At 33.9% G+C, this 14,145-nt stretch overlaps 1 protein-coding gene across 1 annotated transcript in view; it reads left to right on the forward strand.

The window, feature by feature from the left end:
- Positions 1 to 14,145, forward strand: part of FBXL17 (F-box and leucine rich repeat protein 17) — a 497,231-nt gene that overhangs the window by 346,284 nt on the left and 136,802 nt on the right. The window contains exon 7 of the mRNA XM_081298229.1: positions 1,371 to 1,447. Within this exon, the coding sequence (XP_081154355.1) occupies positions 1,371 to 1,447 (77 nt within the window). The remainder of the gene's footprint in view (positions 1 to 1,370; positions 1,448 to 14,145) is intronic.

Genomic DNA, 14,145 nt, shown 5'->3' on the forward strand with positions numbered 1-14,145 from the left:
TTAAAATTTTCTTCTCACAATAATCTGTATCAATCATAATTGCCTTGTATTGCTGTTTTAAGTTTTCTGTTATGGTCATGGAAAAGCTTGTCCATTTTTATCATAAATCTTTTTTTAAAGTAACCAAAAATAGAATGTTTATCATTCCATTAAGACAAAATTCTATAAAAATATTTTGAAAGAAAAATATGTCTTCTCTGTAACTAATTTAACCTTCAGTAATGAATTCTGTGGAGAAATATTGTGCAAAATTTCCTGACATTTTATGAAGATACCTACAAATAAGCCAGACAACAAATAAAATATCTGCAAGACAGAGATGGATACATGAGTAATTTTTGATGGATTATACACAGAGGTATCAAATCACTTGATCCTTGCTTCCTAGAAAAGGTTAATGACTCTTTTTGCTTTTACCCTTTTACTTAACAGTTATTTATAAAGATTAAAACAGGAACTGCATTGGAGAGTGCATATACCTGTGTATCAGTATGACTGTACAGGTTTTTCTAATATTATGAAGAACTGAACCTCAAAATGGATAGTATTAATCACTTTTTCATTCATTCAGTTCTGATTATCTTATTATCTTCTAGGGCTATTAGAGCAAAATGCACCATTCAAAAACCTTTTAATGAAAACCAGAAAAGATTTTAAATCTTACATGTTTATTTATTATTAAAATGCCCTAAACCTACATACTGGTTTATTTAAAATAGTGAAAATAAAAGATTTTAAGGTAAAAGTTTAAAGTTCTTATGTGCAAAGATATTTCATCTTTAATCTACCATATGTGTGTGGGGGTGGTGGTGCTGGAGATCAAACCTAGGGCTATTTGCTATGCATACCCAGTCCTATATTTAATTTTAAAAAGTTTCAGATTTTTAATATGTTTGCCTGTATTGAATAAAATTTTACAAAAGTGTATATTTTTAATGTTATCAAACTTCAACATTAATAATTGAACAATGAATAATATTGCTGTCCATCTGTAATGACCATCCACTTACATTCTGCAGTTTCATTATAATTATTTTATTATATAAATGGTGTATCTTAATTACATAGCATATGCATTCTAGTCTTTTAAACCAAATATAACCTTATAGAAATATCTCTTTTTCATCTCTTTGTCTTTACAAAATGCACTGGTCATAAATATATTTAATTAAAGTCATTTAGGAATTAGAGCATTTAAGTTTAAAGCAGGGAATGTAATACCTTTCCTGAAACACCTTGAAAGAGGTTTGTTGAAGAAAAGAGATGTGGTATTCGTCAAATGCTGACCTCTTCCTCTTATATTTGTGTCAAACCCCTGCTAATTTAACTTGAAAAGCATTGATATAACTCACCACTTTTTTATGTTTCAGGTGTGTGGAGGTCATTGCAAAGGAAGGACAAAACCTGAAAGAGCTGTATTTGGTGTCCTGTAAAATCACAGATTATGGTATGTAATGAGTCACTGCCTAATTCTTTTCACGAATAAAAAGTAACAAAACTGTTGAAAATTTTTTTTAAAGAAATCAAGAATTATCTTGTAGAAACTATTTGTTTGCTTATGCTAATGAGACCCAAAACAAAATAAAACATCCAAAAATCATGAGCTTATAGCCAGGTAAATGAATGCACATATCAGTTCATTGTCAAATGCAATAATACACACCCTCCCACATAAACACACTATACATATACACATGGGATTAAAAAGTATGTCTGAAAGAACTAGGAAGTAAAAATAAATTTTAGGAAAATTAAATGTTTAATATTATGAATTTAAGAGAGGAAATTATTATATTGAGTTTTTATTGTTTACTTTAATATCATGTCAAATGCACTGCTACTGACATTCTGAATGCCAATGTTCTTAATGCTTTAAATTCTTCAAAGCATTAGAAATGTCTGTGTTTAGATATATTGTAAGTAAAAGGTATACATTTGTATGCAACATTTTGAATTGTCTTACTTTTCAATATCCTTTTAAAGTGGAGAAAAGCAAGCTATAAAATATGAAAAATATTGTCACATTGTCATAGTAATAAAGAAAAATAACATCCCTTCCTTTTTTATTTAGCTTTATGTACATTTTGTTATGCAATTTGTGTATTTGACCTGAATATGGAGTTCTAACTGGATAGTTGGCAGACAGAAATGGTTTCCTTTTAGGTTTTTATTTTTTTATTTGTTCATTTAAATTTAATAATATGGTGAAAATGGTTTCTACCTTGAGGGAAATTAACAATCCATTACTTTTTTATTCTTAACTTTGGCATATGCTGATGACTTTAATCACAGGAGATTTGTATTTCACCAGCTACCAAGTTCATCATTTAGAAAAACTACTAAAGTTAATATAAAGTTATTATAAAGTTACAATAAAGGTGTAGAGTACTTGTCTAGAATATTTCAGGGCATGGAAATATAGCTCAGTGGTAGGATATTTGTCTAGAATGTGTGAGGCCCTGGATTGGATCTCCAGCTACATACACACACACACTTGCTCACACACACACAGATTCAAATTGAAAATATCTCTAATTTATGTTCAGAGTTTAATCTTTGAGAATTATAAATGTGTCTTTTGTGGATTTATCTATAATGTTTCTGTGTTGTTGAGTTCTCCCTAATTCTACCTTGCAAAGATGTGGGGTTTTTTTTCTTTTTTTATTTAATTTTTAGTTATAGTAGGTCACAATTCCTTTACTTTATTTATTTTTATATGGTGCTAAGGATCAAACCCAGGGCCTCACATGTTCTAGGCAAGCACTGTACCACTGAGTCACAACCCCAGCCCCGATGCAAAGATGTTTTGACATGTTCTTTTTCCTCATAGTTTACTGGTTTGACATATTTAAATTGCCTTTTAGATGTGGTAACTCTATAAAACCTCCTGTATCTCTTATTGTCCAGTTCCTGGAGGGTACTCCTTGTGTAATATGGAGCATATTGAAAATAATTATGCACACATAGATTTGTTGATGACTATACATTGATTCATTCCAAACTCTTGGCATTCAAGGACCTTTATGACCAGTCTCATCAGTCTCCTGTTTCTTCAGTCCTACTGTGTATTTCTTCCCTTTACTTGTTCTTACTTGTTCACTGTTGTCAGTTGTCAGATTACTAATTGCTGAAAGGTAGGATTTAAGCTATCCCTTAAAATGAACTCCTGAATTTCTGCAGTGGAAATGTCACTAAAATTACACTTCGTTTTGGAGGCATAGAAATATTTTGTCTCCTAACAAAGCTAGTGCCCAGGACTTACATGTTAATTGGCAAGTTCCAAAAAAAAAAAAAAAAAAGGAAGAAAGTTCCAGAGCTTTGGACTTAAGGCAGATCTAGGATTAAGTTTTGTGTTTGTTCTTTATCTATTCTTTGGCCTTAGGGAAGTTCCTCACATATCTGAGGTTTAGTTTCTTCACTTGTAAAAGAGAGAATTAATGCTTCCATGTGTACCCAGCCTATTCCAGTGAGCAACATAGAGAATACTGCTAGTAAATGTTGCCTTCCTACAGGAAGAAGGATAGAGGCAAGATTTACTCAGTATATTTCTACCCCTTTCCTTTTCTAGGTCCTGGAAGAAATTTTTGTTTTAGTTGTTATTACTGTTGCTACTGTTTTGTGATATTCTCATGTTCTGGTTTTTGAGATAGTTAAGATTTTTTTTTTTTGGTGTGTTTAAAATATGTTAAAACTTTAGGGGCTGGGATTGTAGCTCAGTGGTTAGAGTGCTTGTCTAGCACACATAAAGACCTGGATTTGATCCTCAGCACTACATAAGATAAATAAAGGAATTGTGTCCATCTACAACTAAAAATAATATGTATATAAAATAAAATGTTAAAAACTTGCTAATATGGTTAACCCTTATTTGTATCTCTGAATTATTTAGGTCAGTGGTTCTCAGTCTTATCTGAACATTAGAAGACCTGGGGAGTTTCTAAAGCATATGAGCATGCAAACCTTACCTAAGACTAATTTAAGTAGAATTTCTATGTGATGGGGCTCAGGAAGTGATTTTGTTTGTGATGACAATGTCAAAATTGAGAGCAACTGACTGAGTATATTGGGGAGGAATCAGAAGAGAACATTTTGAAGAACCCTTCCCATTGTGATAAGAAATCAATAATGATTTTGCTTGAATCTCAATCCCTCCAGCTTCAAGTTTTCTGCCCCACCTCCTCTCCTTTCCTTCTTTCCATGAGTTTGACGTATTTAAAGCATTAATGATGAAAGTCTTTGTCTGTGTTGATTCTATTCTCAAAAATGTCAGGGCAAAATTGAGGAAGAGGAGAAAGAAAGGTTAATAGTTTATAAGATTTACTATAATTGCTATTTGGTTATAAAATACAGACAGATTACTGGAACCTCAGCTAATCTTTTTCCCTAGTACAATGCCTATAACTTATGAGTATTTTTGTCAAAAAGACAAAAAAAAAAGATTCTTCTTTATAACCAGAGAAACAGCATGTTTTTGGAGGTAACTGTTCTGTTAAGGAGGCTTTCTATGCTCCCTTGCCTTATTTTAATTATAAATTCTAAGACAGGAAAAAAAATGATGTCTTTGCCTTCTTAACTGGGTAAGCAGAAACAGTAGAAACATAGTCTCTAGAACTTCTTGATGATTGAAGCTACTTTGAAATTTTCAAATTTGACATATACCTGAGAGAATTTCATCTTTCAAGAAACTGCTCTGTTTCTGCTTCCTATTGCTGTACTCATATTCATGTTGGTCATTTTCATGTCTCCTTTCCTCCTCTTCTTGTGGGAACAGGTTGGTTTATGTTTTATCATATATTGACAATTTTGAGGATGTTGTGCAGGATGCATTGATTCAGAGACAGCAGCTCACCTGGCATATCATTTGTAATTTTTGTCAAGATTATCACAGGTGTTGACTGTAGTATTATGGTACTTAGCAGCACCTGGCCAGGTTGTTAGGAAGTTATGTTCATTTTAATTGATATATGATACAGTTTTCATGAAGAAAGCTATCAGACTAATAGGTTTCTAACTTCCCAAATTGAACATAGATCTTTATGGTAAAGGATAGCAATTATAAACAAATAAATAATTTAGGCTTAGCTAAATGGAAAATACAGTTTTGGAAAATTGCTCCCTGAAGAGAAATCTAATATTGTCACTCTTCTATCACTGAACAAATGTATATCATAGGCATAATTATGGAAAGGAACTAAAAAATAGGAGTCAGAGACTAGCTTACAATTGTAGTTTTACCTCTTCTTTATTTTGTACCCTACAAAAAGTTACTTAAACTCCTAATTGTGTCATCTATTTAGCCACATGATATATAACATATAAGGTAGAAAGGAATATGAAACACTCCTCTAGTGCCTGGGGGCAGAGTGGCCACTTACTAATTGGCAGTTCTTATAATAGTAAAATATTCCCCTCCCCACTCAGGATCAGCCTTTCACCTCCTCAGATGCTGCTTTTCTGTTTGTGGAAATTATATTTTAGAAGTCTGACCTATTTAGTTTATAGCTGCCTAATTGACTTCCAGACCTAAGCTATCAGTAGGGGGAAGAAAATTGCAACAAAAATTAATTATCTCCTCATCATGTTTTATTTTTAATTTTCTATCTCTTCTTTGTAATACTTTTGGACAATTTTATCTTGGCTCCTCTAATGCTTTTCTATATTCCTAGAATAAATTGCCAGCTAATAATTTCCAGTCTACCTTTTGGCACTCCTCTTCCCTTAGAAAAATGTATCTTTGCTTTTAAGAAGGAAACAGGAATAGAAATCAACCTGTATTACTCAAGTTTATGGAGGTCAGAATTGGTCTTTCTCTTGGGTTGCATGCCACCTCATATGGTGTAATAAATGGGATGGATGTATAAAGCACTTACCTCTAATAGTGTCTCCATAGTAAATTTTACCACTGTGACCCTGGTGTCAGAGGGCAGTTGTAAAAAGAACCCAGGTTACTTCTGAGTTGTTAGCACATTTCTTTTGGTTTTAGCACTCCTGAGGGCCCTTAGAAATACACTCTAGAGATTTTTTGTTTTGTTTCTCAAATGGTTAACTTTTAATTTAAAAAGATTATAAACAGTGAACTATTACTACACGATTACTGACAACCCAGAGGCTTACTCTACCTCACTCCATGTACTCCTTTTACCTCCAGGGGGCCTTGGAGTGCTCTTTCTGGTCCTGTTTTTAGCTTCCCAGTATTGTTCTTGGCCACAGTGTGTGTCTGTCCAATCTGGGATTTTTAACGTAACAGCAAGACTTGCCACAAGATTTTTGGATCACTCTGGACAAAAGATCTCCCAAGTCAAGGAGGTCATTATGTCCGTGGTTATCACTGAAGATGTCATTTAAGTTGATCTACCAATCACAGACATGATATATATTCATTCTGTCCAAAAAAGAAAAAAAATACTGATTCAGTACCTGGTGTATGCTGTGAGAGGACCTGTGTTAGATAAAGGAGATGTGTGGTTTCTGTGTTTCTGGTGCTGTCATTCTGGTGGGAGGGATCAGACACAAGCCTAGCTAGTATGCTTATTTAAAAAAAAAAAAGTAATCAATATCCTTTTAGACGAAGAAGAATGGCAAGGAGTGGCTGGGTGAGATTAATCTTTGCTTTGGTATAACCCATGCCTCATCCCAGCCTTGTTCCCCAGCCTTGTTGACCTTCTAACACTATTGAAAGATTAATAGGTTGTACCTTTCCTACCCCTTCTTGGGATACCAGACCTCTTTAGTTGTTAGTTAACCCAAATTAGGAGCTAGAATATATTATCAAAGTAAGCACACTTAAGAAACAAAAGATTTCCAAACAAGCATTTCAGGTTACACCATTATCAAGGTTGCTTCTTTTTTCTTGCCAAACCAATACTGATAAATTATTCAAGAAAAAAAATCTTATAACAAAAATAATTTTGCTTTTCATTGCATCATCTTATTTTTCATATTATTAAATGTGTATTTCATCGGTTGATTTTCCATTTAAAATAAAATGTCTAGTTTTTCCCTTCTATGTTTTGTTTCACTTTCAATTATATTTCAAACTGCTCCAAGATTGCTGGGTAAGATTCGACTCTTTCTTTCAGTAAGAATAGCTCTAACAGTTGTAAAGTGATAGAGAAGAACTTTAGAACATACATTTGCAAGTCAAAAAGAATGTCTTACTGTTTACTGTTGATTATTCACCCTTTCTCTTCATTCTATTATTTAAATATAGATAGCTTTTATTATTGCTTACAAAATAATACTAAATTGTTAAATCTTCTGTTGTTGCAAATTTCCCATTTTTTATGTCCATCTTTCAAGTTATTTCTCTGGACTTCTAACTATTTTATTCTTGGAGTTCCTCACTGCTGGATTTATATTCCTACTGTCATATTTAGAAAGTGTTATGATCTTTTTTTCTTCTCTGTAATGGATACAATTTTTCACCAAAAAAAAATGATATTGAAACAAACTTTTCCTAATACTTTTGCCCCACAGCAAAGAAATTGTTGAGTTTATTCCCTGTTTCCTATAACATCCAATATTACAGCTATGAAATATTGAAACAAAAGACTGAAATACTGAACAATGATAGTGATTACCATTGGGTCTTGCCATAATAGACTGCATATCTCTCATCTATTAAGAATGACTTCCTGGGCTGAGGATGTGGCTCAAGCGGTAGCGCACTCGCCTGGCATGCGTGCGGTCCGGGTTCGATCCTCAACACCTCACACAAACAAAGATGTTGTGTCTGCCGATAACTAAATAAATAAATAAATAAATATTTTTAAAAAAAGAATGACTTCCCAAAATATTCCTTAAAAAATATTACCACAACCAACTCAAAGATTAATTCTATGTGTAGGATTTAATTAAGAAACATTCTAACCTATATTTACAAAACTAGTTGTGGGGCTGGGGTTGTAATTCAGTGGTAGAGTGCTTGTCTAGCACACTGGGTTCACTTGTCAGATATCTCAAGATATTGTGTCCATCTGAAAGTAAAAATATTTTTTAAAATTGTCCTGTTTGTGCTTACAACCTCTTAATTTTCTTATACCTTGGTGCATATATGCCTGTGTTCCAAATTAACTTTTTATAACTGAATGCTAAATTTCCATATTTAACTTAGCCACTAACTGAAATATTAACTTTCCAACTTTCCTTTCCTCGTTGGTTTTTTACCATTTCTGAAGAATAGTGTTTAATTTTAATTAGCTATTTTTAATATTGGTCTTGTTAAGAGGTCTCCTTTTATAGATACAGAAAATTTATTCGAAATCACATGAACAATCATTTTTCACAATTCCCATTTTTTATTTTCATTGCTTAGTACCTGAGGTATGCAGACAAAGCATTTTTTCCTTGTACCAAGCAATGGTAAGAATAGAATCATGATTGATCATTATCAGTGTTGAGTAGATAATTGTAAAAATGCTAGATTTCCAGTACCCTGCAGAAGAAATGACTTCCTAATATTAAGAAGTTCTTGAAAATTGATGTCTTGTATGGTAGTGAGGTCTTCATTAGAAAAACTATTCAAGCAGAGATACTCTGTGGGACGATGTAGAAGCATGGAGGCATTGTGGTAGGGAATTGACCTATATGGTCTTTAAATCTGGGGTTTATACTGGCCTGATTTTAATATTTTGTTTCATTTGGCAAATGTTTATTCTGTGTGTGAACATTGCTGACCAAGCACTGTGGAAAATACAGAGGATGAGAAGTACATACTCGTGCACTGAGAAATAAGTCATACCAGTGAAAATCTAACATTTTAAGCAATGTGATAGTGTCAGTTAAGAAAAAGAAGCCCCATAAGATGTAGGGGCTCAGGAGAATACAGAATCATCATCAACCGCAATAAGTGGGGAGGCATTTGTGGAAGAGGAGACGTTGGAGGACAGAGATGAAAAGGAAGGGCATTTGAGGTAGTACAGTCTGAGGAAAGGCTGAAATCAAGAACAGGTGTCTGAATGGATGAGTTTGTATGCGCTGCTTAATCTAAAGAAGGAACAGAAATCATCCAAAGTGATTACGTGCACACACGGGCAAATTTTGAAGAAACCTTATGAAAATATTCTAGTTCAAAATTCAGGGCAAGTTCCAATTTTTGTTGCAATTTCTTTCTGTCTTATTCACCATTCCCATGGCAACAACTTCACTTAACAAGTATAAAAAGAAACAGTTACTTTAGGTTATAACTATTAATCAAATATCCAGTTCAGTTGGAAACAAGTCAAATGTAAACTTTCACAATAGTAGTAATGATAGAATAACTAAAAATTATTGAATATTTTCTGTGGGTGTTATTTATCTAATTCCACTTTAATAGGTACTATTGATAGGCTTACAGATACAGAAATTGAGGCCTTGAAAAGCTCAACTTCACATAGCTTTTTTTTTCTTTTTTTTTATTGGTTGTTCAAAACATTACATAGTTCTTGATATATCATATTTCACACTTTGACTCAAGTGGGTTATGAACTCCCATTTTTACCCCATATACAGATTGCAGAATCACATCAGTTACACTTCCATTGATTTACATATTGACATACTCATGTCTGTTGTATTCTGCTGCCTTTCCTATCCTCTACTATCCCCCTCCCCTCCCCTCCCCTCCCCTCTTCTCTCTCTACCCCCTCTACTGTAATTCATTTCTCCCCCTTGTATTATTTTTCCCTTTCCCCTCACTTCCTCTTGTATGTAATTTTTGTATAACCCTGAGGGTCTCCTTCCATTTCCATGCAATTTCCCTTCTCTCTCCCTTTCCCTCCCACCTCTCATCCCTGTTTAATGTTAGTCATCTTCTCATGCTCTTCTTCCCTACTCTGTTCTTAGTTACTCTCCTTATATCAAAGAAGACATTTGGCATTTGTTTTTTAGGAATTGGCTAGCTTCACTTAGCATAATCTGCTCTAATGCCATCCATTTCCCTCCAAATTCTATGATTTTGTCATTTTTTAATGCAGAGTAATACTCCATTGTGTATAAATGCCACATTTTTTTAATCCATTCTTCTATTGAAGGGCATCTAGGTTGCTTCCACAGTCTTGCTATTGTGAATTGTGCTGCTGTGAACATCGTTGTAGCAGTGTCCCTGTAGCATGCTCTTTTTAGGTCTTTAGGGAATAGACCCAGAAGGGGAATAGCTGGGTCAAATGGTGGTTCCATTCCCAGCTTTCCAAGAAATCTCCATACTGCTTTCCAAATTGGCTGCACCAATTTGCAGTCCCACCAACAATGTACAAGTGTACCCTTTTCCCCACATCCTCGCCAGCACTTGTTGTTGTTTGACTTCATAATGGCTGCCAATCTTACTGGAGTGAGATGGTATCTTAGGGTGGTTTTGATTTGCATTCCTCTGACTGCTAGAGATGGTGAGCATTTTTTCATGTACTTGTTGATTGATTGTATGTCCTCCTCTGAGAAATGTCTGTTTAGGTCCTTGGCCCATTTGTTGATTGGGTTATTTGTTATCTTATTGTCTAATTTTTTGAGTTCTTTATATACTCTGGATATTAGGGCTCTATCTGAAGTGTGAGGAGTAAAGATTTGTTCCCATAATGTAGGCTCCCTATTTACCTCTCTTATTGTTTCTTTTGCTGAGAAAAAACTTTTTAGTTTGAGCAAGTCCCATTTGTTGATTCTAGATATTAACTCTTGTGCTATGGGTGTCCTATGGAGGAATTTGGAGCCCGACCCCACAGTATGTAGGTCGTAGCCAACTTTTTCTTCTTTCAGATGCCTTGTCTCTGATTTGATATCAAGCTCCTTGATCCATTTTGAGTTAACTTTTGTGCATGGTGAGAGAAAGGGATTCAGTTTCATTTTGTTGCATATGGATTTCCAGTTTTCCCAGCACCATTTGTTGAAGATGCTATCCTTCCTCAACTGCATGCTTTTAGCCCCTTTATCAAATATAAGAAAGTTGTAGTTTTGTGGGTTGGTTTCTGTGTCCTCTATTCTGTACCATTGGTCCACCCGCCTATTTTGGTACCAATACCATGCTGTTTTTGTTACTATTGCTCTGTAGTATAGTTTGAAGTCTGGTATCGCTATACCACCTGATTCACACTTCCTGCTTAGCATTGTTTTTGCTATTCTGGGTCTTTTATTATTCCATATGAATTTCATGATTGCTTTCTCTATTTCTACAAGAAATGCCGTTGGGATTTTGATTGGCATTGCATTAAACCTATAGAGAACTTTTGGTAATATCGCCATTTTGATGATGTTAGTTCTGCCTATCCATGAACAGGGTATATTTTTCCATCTTCTAAGATCTTCAATTTCTCTCTTTAGGGTTCTGTAGTTTTCATTGTATAAGTCTTTCACCTCTTTTGTTAGGTTGATTCCCAAGTATTTTATTATTTTTGAGGATATTGTGAATGGAGTGGTTGTCCTCATTTCCATTTCAGAGGATTTGTCCCTGATATACAGGAATGCCTTTGATTTATGCGTGTTGATTTTATATCCTGCCACTTTTCTGAATTCATTTATTAGCTCTAATAGTTTCTTTGTAGACCCTTTTGGGTCTGCTAGGTATAGAATCATGTCATCTGCAAATAGTGATAATTTAAGTTCTTCTTTTACTATTTTTATGCCTTTAATTTCTTTCATCTGTCTAATTGCTCTGGCCAGTGTTTCGAGAACTATGTTGAACAGAAGTGGTAAGAGAGGGCATCCCTTTCTTGTTCCAGATTTTAGAGGGAATGCCTTCAATTTTTCTTCTTTCAGAATGATGCTAGCCTGAGGCTTAGCATAGATTGCTTTTACAATGTTGAGGTATGTTCCTGTTATCCCTAGTTTTTCGAGAGTTTTGAACATAAAGGGATGCTGTACTTTGTCGAATCCCTGGGATGCAAGGCTGGTTCAATATACAGAAATCAATAAATGTTATTCACCACATCAATAGACTTAAAAATAAGAACCATATAGCTTATGAATTAGATTATCATATGGAAAGTAACACTACATAATATAAATTAAATATTAAAATAATTTATTTTACTTTTATGCTCATCACTGATTAGACTTACATCCTTATATCTGCTAATATAAAATAGGGTAAGCCTCTCCAGAAGATCTTGCTCTTTTCATCTGTTAGCTGAACTTCCATATATAAAGAGCAACTTTCCTTTGTCAACTTTTTGGTTTACTTCAGTTTAACATATGTAGGAAAGGCAAGAATAATTTGTTTCCCCTTTTTTAAAAAAGTTTTCAAAATATTCACTTGATTCATATTTTCTTCCACAGATGACTGATGATAAATTGATGTTGTTGCTTAACTATTATTTTAAACGTAGCAATTATTTGTTCTTCCTGATACTCAAATTGTCTTGTCTTTGATAGTACAAGCTTTGTGTTGGTTCCTGTGTCCCTTAGACATGGATCCAGTATGTCAAGATAAATACCCAGCTATTTTAAACTTAATGATTGAATCATGGGAACATCCATTTTGCCAAAAACGCTGGTTACTTTGAATGAATTTTTCTAAGTTACGCTGTACTCTGAATCTTATGTCATTGTATTTTCTCCTGAAAACTTCAGCTTAAAATCTATTATATTTCTAATCACAGGTCTATCCTTCCCATTGTAATTCAGCAAAGTCACACCCCCAAGAGTCTTAAAGCATCTTCATTCAATAATTCCCAGTATACTAAAATATGTAGTATCTTATGTCCAGTACTCTTTTAATTCACAGCCACATTATCTGCTTTTGGAGAAGCTAAGGGTGATGTTGGAAACCTAGTAGTTTCATATCTTAGTTACTTCATCTACTTGTAGGGGGATATTACCTTCTGATTTTGCTTGTCTCACAGTTTCTGCATTTAATTAAGTATTGAAATTGGACCTCTAAGATGTGGCCATTTGGAAATAAGGTAGCATTCAAACTATATGGTCTTATAAGCACTCATTCAGGAGCTTTCAAACTTCTTTGTTCTGTAGTGAAAAATACATTTTGCTCTTAAGGTGCTTATTAGACTGTCTCTAATTTATACATCACTTACTAAGACAACCAGCAATTTGTAAACACTGTTGTAGTTCTACTTTCCCTCAATGGATAGATAACTACTAGATCTATCACTGAATGACTTGCCTGAGTAGAAAACTGATGGATTTCCTTGGTACAGAATAGATACTATTCTTGAGGTAGAGGTAACAACCTTCTCAAGCTTGACAAATATGTTGGTCTTTAAAATCAGGAGTTAATATTCCTTCTATCTCACATTTTGGGAAGTAAGAAAACCAAACAGGTTCCCTTGATAATTTCAGAATAGGATAGATATTAAATGGAACTTTCTCTTTAGACAAAAATTGGTTTTGCTGATATAATTTCTGAACTAAGTAAATCAAACTTACTTTTAACTTAAATATTAAACTGTAAATTTTAACCCTTATCACTAAAACATTCCCTGGGGGTTTAGGCTGAATCACCTAGAACTTATCTGTCAAATGTGTTTTTCCCCCTTGGGTCTATCTGCATAAAATTAAATAAATAGTTTGAACTTTTCAACTTGTCAAACAATTGTGTTGCATGATGTCTTTGCCTCTCTGTGCTGTGTCAGATGCCTGAAAGTAACTTTGCTGTCAATAGATATGACTGAGTGTGAGTAGAGAAAAAAAAACAGTAAAAAGAAAGAATAAACAAAATTCATTCTGTCTTTAGAAAGTTATGGTACTCTTCTAACATCTATATGTCCTTTTTTAAAAATGATCTACATTCATACTGATGTAAGAGTTGCTAGTCAACATAGTTTCATATTACAAATAATTCTTAGAAGCATAAAGAAAAAAATGTGTAGAAAATTAGCTAAGTATCGTTTGGTGATTGATTCTTATATATTTTTAATTGTCGCTATTTCTTTCTTAGGTTAAATCCCACCCTTCTCCCTACCTGCCTTTCTTTTTACTCTTGCTCATATATGGCTCCAGGACCTTCTCCAAGAAAGCACTTTTGCTTTGCAAATAGTTTATTTCTCCTCATCAAGGATTCTTTTGTTCTCCTATTTGATTTAAGACCACAATAATATTGTAGTAGGAGATTTCTCTGGCAGCCTTGGAAAGTTGGATTTGGAAGTTTAAAGCCCATAGATGCTGCTCTTGTGTTCTGAGGACCCAAACTCATGAAGGGAACAGGTTATATATAGCCAAGCC

This window comes from Spermophilus citellus (assembly GCF_964194105.1).
Source record: "Spermophilus citellus genome assembly, chromosome: 1".
Classification (NCBI taxonomy): domain Eukaryota; kingdom Metazoa; phylum Chordata; class Mammalia; order Rodentia; family Sciuridae; genus Spermophilus; species Spermophilus citellus.